The sequence below is a fragment of the Salmo trutta genome, chromosome 27 (genome assembly GCF_901001165.1).
Source record: "Salmo trutta chromosome 27, fSalTru1.1, whole genome shotgun sequence".
Lineage (NCBI taxonomy): Eukaryota > Metazoa > Chordata > Actinopteri > Salmoniformes > Salmonidae > Salmo > Salmo trutta.
In genome coordinates, this window is record NC_042983.1 from 7,791,872 (window position 1) to 7,803,948 (window position 12,077).

The window sequence follows — 12,077 nt, forward strand, 5'->3', positions numbered from 1 at the left end:
CCATGTCTATTTTGAGCTCGGGAGAGACATTTGCTGAGTGATGTGTTTCTGGGTAGTGAGAAGTGAACAGGGAGATATGTCACTGTCTAACCCCTGTGTCCCTGCCTTTCTGTAAGTAATGTGCGAGTTAGAAAAAGGGAGAGCTGGAGGTGAGAAGGAGACGGCGCGTGGGAGGGAGGGAGGGAGAGAGAAGGAAAGAAGGTCACCTGATCTTCTCCCCTCTTGGCGCAATCTCAAATTCAGAGTGAATGACCTTTACCCCTTCTGTTTCTTCTGTTTCTTCTGGTTCAAACAACCTCCGTAGCCGTGACGTGAAGGATCTCCTTCACCCACTCTTTGTTTTCATCCCCCTCTCACCTTCTCTCCATATCCCATTTAGCATCTAAATAAAACCATGAAGCAGGGGTCATATTCATTAGCGCACACCGTTGCAAAACGTGGCCAAGCTTGTTGCCACAAGTTTCTTATTGGACAGGTTCAGGTTGTCCCCATCCGGTGTCGCTCCATTGTCTTCAGTTCGGTTCCTAGCGAAAGAGACCATGGTTTTTCCAGGGAGGACATTGATACGAAGGGAACGAGTGAAAGAGAGGAGGGAGGATGGTGAGAGTTTTTGATGGATTGCCAGGGCAGAGTTGAAGAGAGGCCATCTTTCGGGATGATGGTGGAGAGATGGAGAGAGGGTAGGGGAGATGGGGATGACAAATAGTGGAAAGGGAAAGGAGAAGGAGTGAGGTCATCACTCAGAGCCCCCCCACACAAGGACAACACGCGCACACACACACATATACACACACTTTGTATCAATGCCAGTGATGGCCGCTTAGGCCCTGGCTCCACATTGGGTTTAACAGAATGGGGCCGTAGAGATGATCCATAGGTGATTATGTCGCAGCTAATGGGAGATCGTTTCCCGCTTTGCTGCTGATGGTGGCGATAGATGGGGTTACACACACACACACACACACACACACACACACACACACACACACACACACACACACACACACACACACACACACACAACCATGTCAGGGTTAAGCCTTCCATTACCTGGAAGAGACTGTGACACCCTTAATAACAACTGGACTGACCTAGAAAGAAGAAGAAGGATAGAGAGAGGGACATGACCTGGAGAGAGAGGGACATGACCTGGAGAGAGAGGGACATGACCTGGAGAGAGAGGGACATGACCTGGAGAGAGAGGGACATGACCTGGAGAGAGAGGGACATGACCTGGAGAGAGAGGGACATGACCTGGAGAGAGAGGGACATGACCTGGAGAGAGAGGGACATGACCTGGAGAGAGAGGGACATGACCTGGAGAGAGAGGGACATGACCTGGAGAGAGAGGGACATGACCTGGAGAGAGAGGGACATGACCTGGAGAGAGAGGGACATGACCTGGAGAGAGAGGGACATGACCTGGAGAGAGAGGGACATGACCTGGAGAGAGAGGGACATGACCTGGAGAGAGAGGGACATGACCTGGACAGACGGAGACCTAGGCAGACGGAGACCTAGGCAGACGGAGACCTAGGCAGACGGAGACCTGGAGAGAGAGGGACATGACCTGGACAGACGGAGACCTGGACAGACGGAGACCTGGACAGACGGAGACCTGGACAGACGGAGACCCGGACAGACGGAGACCCGGACAGACGGAGACCCAGACAGACGGACGGAGAGCCAGACAGACGGACGGAGACCCAGACAGACGGACGGAGACCCAGACAGACGGACGGAGACCCAGACAGACGGACGGAGACCCAGACAGACGGACGGAGACCCAGACAGACGGACGGAGACCCAGACAGACGGACGGAGACCCAGACAGACGGACGGAGACCCAGACAGACGGACGGAGACCCAGACAGACGGACGGAGACCCAGACAGACGGACGGAGACCCAGACAGACGGACGGAGACCCAGACGGACGGAGACCCAGACAGACGGACGGAGACCCAGACAGACGGACGGAGACCCAGACAGACGGACGGAGACCCAGACAGACGGACGGAGACCCAGACGGAGACCCAGACAGACAGACGGAGACCCAGACAGACAGAAAGACAGACAGACAGACAGACAGACAGACAGACAGACAGACAGACAGACAGACAGACAGACAGACAGACAGAGACCAAGACAGACAGACAGAGACCAAGACAGACAGACAGACAGACAGACAGACAGACAGACAGACAGACAGACAGACAGACAGAGACCAAGACAGACAGACAGACAGACAGACAGAGACCAAGACAGACAGACAGACAGACAGACAGACAGAGACCAAGACAGACAGACAGACAGACAGAGACCAAGACAGACAGACAGACAGACAGAGACCAAGACAGACAGACAGACAGACAGACAGACAGACAGACAGACAGACAGACAGACAGACAGAGACCTAGACAGACAGAGACCTAGACAGACAGACAGACAGAGACCTAGACAGACAGACAGACAGACAGAGACCTAGACAGACAGACAGACAGACAGAGACCTAGACAGACAGACAGACAGACAGACAGACAGACAGACAGACAGAGACCTAGACAGACAGAGACCTAGACAGACCTAGACAGACAGACAGAGACCTAGACAGACAGACAGACAGACAGACAGACAGAGACCTAGACAGAGACCTAGACAGACAGACAGAGACCTAGACAGACAGACAGACAGACAGACAGACAGAGACCTAGACAGGACAGGACAGGACAGACAGAGACCTAGACAGACAGACAGAGACCTAGACAGACAGACAGACAGACAGAGACCTAGACAGACAGACAGAGACCTAGACAGACAGACAGACAGACAGAGACCTAGACAGACAGACAGAGACCTAGACAGACAGACAGACAGAGACCTAGACAGACAGACAGACAGAGACCTAGACAGACAGACAGACAGAGACCTAGACAGACAGACAGAGACCTAGACAGACAGACAGAGACCTAGACAGACAGACAGAGACCTAGACAGACAGACAGAGACCTAGATAGACAGACAGAGACCTAGATAGACAGACAGAGACCTAGATAGACAGACAGAGACCTAGATAGACAGACAGAGACCTAGATAGACAGACAGAGACCTAGACAGACAGACAGAGACCTAGACAGACAGACAGAGACCTAGACAGACAGACAGAGACCTAGATAGACAGACAGAGACCTAGATAGACAGACAGAGACCTAGATAGACAGACAGAGACCTAGATAGACAGACAGAGACCTAGATAGACAGACAGAGACCTAGATAGACAGACAGAGACCTAGACAGACAGACAGAGACCTAGACAGACAGACAGACAGACAGACAGACAGACAGAGACCTAGACAGACAGAGACCTAGACAGAGACCTAGACAGACAGACAGAGACCTAGACAGACAGACAGACAGACAGACAGACAGAGACCTAGACAGACAGACAGACAGACAGAGACCTAGACAGACAGACAGAGACCTAGACAGACAGACAGACAGACAGAGACCTAGACAGACAGACAGAGACCTAGACAGACAGACAGAGACCTAGACAGACAGACCTAGACAGACAGACAGAGACCTAGACAGACAGACAGACAGACAGAGACCTAGACAGACAGACAGAGACCTAGACAGACAGACAGACAGAGACCTAGACAGACAGACAGACAGAGACCTAGACAGACAGACAGAGACCTAGACAGACAGACAGAGACCTAGACAGACAGACAGAGACCTAGACAGACAGACAGAGACCTAGACAGACAGACAGAGACCTAGATAGACAGACAGAGACCTAGATAGACAGACAGAGACCTAGATAGACAGACAGAGACCTAGACAGACAGACAGAGACATAGACAGACAGACAGAGACCTAGACAGACAGACAGAGACCTAGACAGACAGACAGAGACCTAGATAGACAGACAGAGACCTAGATAGACAGACAGAGACCTAGATAGACAGACAGAGACCTAGATAGACAGACAGAGACCTAGATAGACAGACAGAGACCTAGATAGACAGACAGAGACCTAGATAGACAGACAGAGACCTAGATAGACAGACAGAGACCTAGATAGACAGACAGAGACCTAGATAGACAGACAGAGACCTAGATAGACAGACAGAGACCTAGATAGACAGACAGACAGACAGAGACCTAGACAGACAGACAGACAGAGACCTAGACAGACCTAGACATACAGAGACCTAGACAGACCTAGACATACAGAGACCTAGACATACAGAGACCTAGATAGACCTAGACGGACAGAGACCTAGACAGACCTAGATAGACCTAGACAGACAGAGACCTAGACCTAGACAGACAGACAGAGACCTAGACAGACACAGACCTAGATAGACCTAGATATACAGAGACCTAGATAGACTTAGATAGACCTAGACATACAGAGACCTAGATAGACCTAGACAGACAGAGACCTAGACAGACCCAGATAGACCTAGACAGACAGAGACCTAGACAGACCTAGACAGACCTAGACAGACCTAGACAGAGACCTAGACAGAGACCTAGACAGACAGAGACCTAGACAGAGACCTAGACAGACAGAGACCTAGACAGAGACCTAGACAGACAGAGACCTAGACAGACCTAGATAGACCTAGATAGACCTAGACATACAGAGACCTAGATAGACCTAGACAGACAGAGACCTAGACAGACCTAGACAGACCTAGACAGACCTAGACAGACAGACAGACAGACAGACAGAGACCTAGACAGACCTAGATAGACCTAGACATACAGAGACCTAGATAGACCTAGACAGACAGAGACCTAGACAGACCTAGATAGACCTAGACATACAGAGACCTAGACATACAGAGACCTAGACATACAGAGACCTAGACATACAGAGACCTAGACATACAGAGACCTAGACAGACCTAGACAGACCTAGACAGACCTAGACCTAGACAGACCTAGACAGACCTAGACAGACCTAGACCTAGACAGACCTAGACCTAGACAGACATAGACCTAGACAGACAGAGACCTAGACAGACAGACAGACAGAGAACTAGACAGACAGACAGACAGACAGAGACCTAGACAGACAGACAGACAGACAGAGACCTAGACAGACAGACAGACAGAGACAGACAGACAGACAGACAGACAGACAGACAGACAGACAGACAGACAGACAGACAGACAGACAGACAGACAGACAGAGACCTAGACAGACAGAGACCTAGACAGAGACCTAGACAGACAGACAGAGACCTAGACAGACAGACAGACAGACAGACAGACAGAGACCTAGACAGACAGAGACCTAGACAGAGACCTAGACAGACAGACAGAGACCTAGACAGACAGACAGACAGACAGACAGACAGACAGACAGAGACCTAGACAGACAGACAGACAGACAGACAGAGACCTAGACAGACAGACAGAGACCTAGACAGACAGACAGAGACCTAGACAGACAGACAGACAGACAGACAGAGACCTAGACAGACAGACAGAGACCTAGACAGACAGACAGAGACCTAGACAGACAGACAGAGACCTAGACAGACAGACAGACAGAGACCTAGACAGACAGACAGAGACCTAGATAGACAGACAGAGACCTAGATAGACAGACAGAGACCTAGATAGACAGACAGAGACCTAGATAGACAGACAGAGACCTAGATAGACAGACAGAGACCTAGATAGACAGACAGAGACCTAGACAGACAGACAGACAGAGACCTAGACAGACAGACAGACAGAGACCTAGACAGACCTAGACATACAGAGACCTAGACATACAGAGACCTAGATAGACCTAGACGGACAGAGACCTAGACAGACCTAGACGGACAGAGACCTAGACAGACCTAGATAGACCTAGACAGACAGAGACCTAGACCTAGACAGACAGACAGAGACCTAGACAGACACAGACCTAGATAGACCTAGATATACAGAGACCTAGATAGACTTAGATAGACCTAGACATACAGAGACCTAGATAGACCTAGACAGACAGAGACCTAGACAGACCCAGATAGACCTAGACAGACAGAGACCTAGACAGACCTAGACAGACCTAGACAGACCTAGACAGAGACCTAGACAGAGACCTAGACAGACCTAGACAGAGACCTAGACAGAGACCTAGACAGAGACCTAGACAGACAGAGACCTAGACAGAGACCTAGACAGACAGAGACCTAGACAGAGACCTAGACAGACAGAGACCTAGACAGACCTAGATAGACCTAGATAGACCTAGACATACAGAGACCTAGATAGACCTAGACAGACAGAGACCTAGACAGACCTAGACAGACCTAGACAGACAGACAGACAGACAGACAGAGACCTAGACAGACCTAGATAGACCTAGACATACAGAGACCTAGATAGACCTAGACAGACAGAGACCTAGACAGACCTAGATAGACCTAGACATACAGAGACCTAGACATACAGAGACCTAGACATACAGAGACCTAGACATACAGAGACCTAGACATACAGAGACCTAGACATACAGAGACCTAGACAGACCTAGACAGACCTAGACCTAGACCTAGACAGACCTAGACAGACCTAGACAGACCTAGACCTAGACAGACCTAGACCTAGACAGACATAGACCTAGACAGACAGAGACCTAGACAGACAGAGACCTAGACAGACAGAGACCTAGATAGACAGACAGAGACAGTCACACAGAGGTGTGAAAGTAGTAGACCAACAGACACTTAAAGGGGAATATTTACAACCCCAAAGTCTACTTTATTAGCCAATACACGACTGAGCAATGTCATATCATTCTTTAATGTTATTTTTATAGCTCGCTTTTATGAATACAGCCAGCCATGCTAGTAAAACTGTAATGTTAGCCTGTGTTACTGTCCTGAACATCTCTAAAACTAAAAGTCTTGTATTTGGTACGAAGCATTCCCGAAAGTTCTAGACCTCAGCTGAATCGGGTCGTTTATAATGTGGCTGTTGAGCAAGTTGAGGAGACTTAAATGACCTTGTTACCTTGGATTGTAAACTGTCATGGTCTAAACAAATGGATCGATGGTTGTAAAGATGGGGGAGGTCTGTCTGTAATAGAGAGCTGCTTTGCTCTTTAGACGTCACACTCCACACAGCAGGTCCTGCAGGCTCTAGTTTTATCATATGGTGATTATTGCCCAGTCATAAGGTCAGGTGCTGCAGAGAAGGACTAGGAAAACTGCAGCTGGCCCAGAACAGAGTGGAACGTCTTGCTCTTCACTGGAATCAGAGATATAATATCGCAACAGCTAATGGGGATCCTAATAAAATACCTACATACCCTCCACTCTAAGCCCTGATACTGAGGATGGGCCTCCTCCCTGTCAAATCCACCCCTCAGAAATGACTGTCACAGAGGGGCTACATAACAGGTCCCCCGTCTATGTATGCAGCAGCACTCGCCTGAAGGCGAGGCGTGATCTGCCTCTCAAAGAGCACCCTGTTCCCTATATAGCGCACTCATTTTGACCGGGGCCCAAAGTAGTGCGCTATGTAGGGAAAAGCGGTGCTCTTTTGGGATGCGGACTAGCTCGACCCTAGATGTTCATGTCAGTCCCTCTCCCTCGCCGTGCAGAACTTCTCCCGGGTGAAGATGCAGGTGACCATGTCTCTAGCCTCTCTGGTGGGGAAGTCGGAGGACTTCCATGAGGAGTACCTCCGCAGGTCCCTACGCACCATACTGGCCTATGCCGAGGAGGACACAGAGATGCAGAACACACCTCTTCCCTCGCAGGTAACACACACGTTCGCACACACAGACTGCGGTAATGCCATTCACAAACATGTTGATATCAACCCCAGCCCCTGTGTGTGTGTGTGTGTGTGTGTGTGTGTGTGTGTGTGTGTGTGTGTGTGTGTGTGCGTGTGTGTGTGTGTGTGTGTGTGTGTGTGTGTGTGTGTGTGTGTGTGTGTGTGTGTGTGTAGGTTGATGAGCTGCTGAGGAACCTGAACAGTATCCTGTCAGACACGGTGAAGATGAGAGAGTTCCAAGAAGACCCAGAGATGCTCATGGACCTCATGTATAGGTACACACACACACACACACATACACACACAAACAGACTCCTGCTTTATGTCTCTGTGCGTGTTGTGCTCCTGGGTCTATGTCTCCGTGGTTTGGTTGTTTCTCCTCTTGTTTGTTCCTCACTATGGAAACCACGCTGTGGCAGTTTGGTACAGTGATCTGGGTTTGTGTATGTACAGTAAATACATGCAGGTTGCGTGGGTGTGAACGCGTACTCTCTCAGTGCACGTGTCATCTGCTTACATTCTGCATCTGTAAAAGGCCGTTAAAGCTTCAATTTACGCTAGGCTACCTAAAACTGACCGCCAGCCCTCCTCAGGGGGCAAGAATTCAGCATCACTCACCCACTTCCTCCCTCCCTCTGTCTCCAGGATAGCAAAGGGTTACCAGACGTCGCCTGACCTGAGGTTGACCTGGCTGCAGAACATGGCGGAGAAACACAAGAACAGGAAGTGTTTCACAGAGTCGGCCATGTGTCTGGTCCACGCTGCAGCCCTGGTGGCTGAATACCTCAGCATGCTGGAGGACCACAAATACCTACCTGTGGGCAGTGTCACCTTTCAGGTGCTGTACGCGCACAAACACACAATACTGATTCAGGAATGTCGGTATGTTGACTGTGGCCAGAAGGGGAAACTGTACACTGAAAACGTAATATATTGATTGTTTGGCTGCTATCTTGGTTAATCGCTTTGTGACAAATGTTTTAGTAAAAAAAAAAACGCTATATCAGTAGTACTTGATTGGTTGGTAATACGCTGGATGAGTCTGATTTGTTAGTCATTCCTTTTGGACCGCGCTGGATGAGCGATTGATTGGTTGGTTGATTGATTGATTGATTGATTGGTTGTGCAGGACATCTCTCCCAACGTTCTGGAGGAGTCGGCAGTGTCCGATGACGTCCTGTCCCCAGACGAAGACGGAGTCTGTTCAGGGCGTTACTTCACCACCGGTGGAATGGTGGTCTTACTGGAGCAGGCGGCAGAACTCTTCAGCCAGGTACGTCACACACACACACTGAGTGGAGGACATGCCCATGCTAAATAATGGTACTGCTGCACTTACATAAACAATAGTACACTACATGGCCAAAAGTATGTGGACGCCCCTTTTTAAATGACCTCAACCCCATCGAACTCCTTTGGGATGAATTGGAACGCCGACTGCGGGCCAGGCCTAATCGCCCAACATCAGTGCCCCGACCTCACTAACGCTCTTGTGGCTGAATGGAAGCAAGTCCCCGCAGCAATATTCCATCATCTAGTGGAAAGCCTTCCTAGAAGAGTGGAAGCTGTTATAGCAGCAAAGGGGACACCAACTCCATGTTAATGCCCTTGACTTTGGAATGAGACGTACGACGATCAGGTGTCCGCAAACGTTCGGCCATGTAGTGTAGGCTGTGAGTGAGTGTCGTTGCTGTTGTTTTCAGGGTGGTCTTTATGAGGCAGTGAATGAGGTGTACAAGATCATTATGCCTGTCCTGGAGGCTCACAGAGATTTCCGGGAGCTGGGCTCCGCTCACCACAAACTCCAGAGAGCCTTCGACAACATCATTCAGAAGGTACAGATAAGCCGCACGGACTACCGTTTATGAAGGGCTTACATCCACAGTACTAATGAAGTGTTTTCAATTATGGTGAAATGCTTACAATGAAAATAGCATTTTTTATACACACTACTGAGTCTCTTTCATGTGTTTCTCTTGTCGTCCCAGGGCCATAAGAGGATGTTTGGGACATATTTCCGAGTGGGGTTTTACGGGGCCAAGTTTGGAGACCTGGACGAACGAGAGTTTGTTTACAAGGAGCCAGGGATCACCCACCTGCCAGAGATATCCCACAGACTGGAGGTGAGAGAGCGAGAGAGAGTGTGTGTTTGTGAGGATGTGTGTGTGTGTGTGTGCACCATTGTGTGTATGCTTTTACTGTAAGGATATAAGTACTGAATCTATTCATACTGTATGCATTGCTGTTGTAGAACTTCTACAGTCAGTGTTTTGGAGATGCCCTGGAGATGATCAAAGACTCGAAAGACATAGACAGGAGCAAACTGGATGCCAACAAGGTACAGTACACGACACTACACTACCAAGTCAACACCAAGTCATTACTGCTGAGTCCCGTTTGACTATCTTCTCTGACTTGCATATGTCAAATTATTGCGTAGAACCTTCCCAAACAACAAGATGCATCTCTTCATTTACATCCTCTCTCTCTCCCCCTCTCTCTCTCCCCCTCTCTCTCTCTCTCTCTCTCTCTCTCTCTCTCTCTCTCTCTCTCTCTCTCTCTCTCTCTCTCTTTCTCTCTTTCTCTTTCTCTTTCTCTCTCTTTCTCTTTCTCTTTCTCTCTTTCTTTCTTTCTTCCCCCTCCCCAGGCCTACATCCAGATCACCTATGTGGAGCCCTTCTTTGACGATTATGAGATGAAAAACCGCCTGACCAACTTTGAGAAGAACTTCAACCTGCGTCGCTTCATGTACACCACGCCCTTCACCAAGGCCGGGCGGCCGCGCGGCGAGCTCAACGAGCAGTACAAGAGGAAGACCATCCTCACCACCATGCACGCCTTTCCCTACATCAAGACACGCATCAACGTCATCCAGAAAGAAGAGGTATGCTGGTGGAACTAAGCGTATACAGCTTCTCAATGCCTGGGTTCCTCTTTGCCTTTCGATCGTTACTGACTTTTAGGCAAAAAGACTGATATTTTATCTCTCCAAATCTAACTCGCACCCCCCCCCCCCCCCCTTTCATCCCCCCCTCCTCCCATCTCCAGTTTGACCTGACTCCCATTGAGGTGGCCATCGAGGACATGCAGAAGAAGACCAGGGAGTTAGCGGTAGCCACACACAGGGAGCAGCCCGATGCTAAGATGCTCCAGATGCTTCTACAGGGCTCTGTGGGAGCCACCGTCAACCAGGTACCTCCGGCCACCTGTCTTAGGCCCCTAAGAAAGGAGTCTTTTTCTTGCCTCTCGCCTTTTCTCTCCCCGCGTTTGCAGTTTAACATGGAGCTATTGCCGACTTATTGCTGTTACTCAGTTATTGAAAGTTACTCTTCAACTCCACACAACAAACCAAAGACAAAAACAAGTGTGAAAAGCCGACTGAAGTGGTTCGCAGAGTGTATATAGTAGAGTGTATATAGTAGAGTGTATATAGCAGAGTGTATATAGCAGAGTGTATATAGCAGAGTGTATATAGCAGAGTGTATATAGCAGAGTGTATATAGCAGAGTGTATATAGCAGAGTGTATATAGCAGAGTGTATATAGCAGAGTGTATATAGCAGAGTGTATATAGTAGAGTGTATATAGCAGAGTGTATATAGTAGGCAATCGTTTTGGATTCTCCTGAATCCTCCTGAATCTAGAGGAAACATCCAGTCTTGTAAGTTAACGTGATGATAAACAGCAGGTGGGAGACGTGACACATCAAAGAGTCCGGTTCAATCCTAACATCGTCTGTACAGTGCCTCTGCTGATTCATTTAAAACCTTCATTCACAACCTCTCCTTTCATGTCTGTGCTAAACACGGAAACCCTTTGATCTGATGGCTTACAGCTCCCGTCAAATGTTGGCTAAACGCTAGAGTAATGATGTAGTTACAACATCAGGCCCCAGCTTTCTCTTGGATAGTCTAATCTGACAGCAACCCCTGCTTTCACCTGCTGACTGTATACGCAACCTTAATGTTCACGCCGTCCATAAACAAACACAGCCCTGGGCCTAATCAGTCGAGAGGCACGGTTCCCCTCTATGTCCGTCGGTCCGTCCGTCTGTCTGTCCAGGCCCTAGCCTAGCACCTGCATAGAATGCTCGTCAGGGCTCGTTTGCTATGCCTGGCGTGACCCGGTGTCACGCGAATGTGCAGTGGTTTCATGATGAATAGAAGTTAGAATAACAAGATCCCGGAGAGGGAAAGAATGTGAGCCAAAATGGCTGCTTGTAGGCAGGGTTCGGGGTGACATTAGCCACACAGCAGGCCAATCAGGGTCTCTCATCTGATCTCTTG

General features: G+C 49.2%; 1 protein-coding gene across 2 annotated transcripts in view; it reads left to right on the top strand.

Moving 5' to 3' along the window:
* The window catches only part of dock8 (dedicator of cytokinesis 8), an 82,373-nt gene that overhangs the window by 64,344 nt on the left and 5,952 nt on the right, over positions 1 to 12,077 (top strand). For both annotated transcript variants that reach the window (XM_029716508.1, XM_029716507.1), the window contains exons 36-44: positions 7,617 to 7,775; positions 7,967 to 8,067; positions 8,438 to 8,630; positions 8,922 to 9,065; positions 9,496 to 9,627; positions 9,781 to 9,915; positions 10,044 to 10,130; positions 10,440 to 10,676; positions 10,841 to 10,984. In XM_029716508.1, the coding sequence (XP_029572368.1) occupies positions 7,617 to 7,775; positions 7,967 to 8,067; positions 8,438 to 8,630; positions 8,922 to 9,065; positions 9,496 to 9,627; positions 9,781 to 9,915; positions 10,044 to 10,130; positions 10,440 to 10,676; positions 10,841 to 10,984 (1,332 nt within the window). The remainder of the gene's footprint in view (positions 1 to 7,616; positions 7,776 to 7,966; positions 8,068 to 8,437; positions 8,631 to 8,921; positions 9,066 to 9,495; positions 9,628 to 9,780; positions 9,916 to 10,043; positions 10,131 to 10,439; positions 10,677 to 10,840; positions 10,985 to 12,077) is intronic.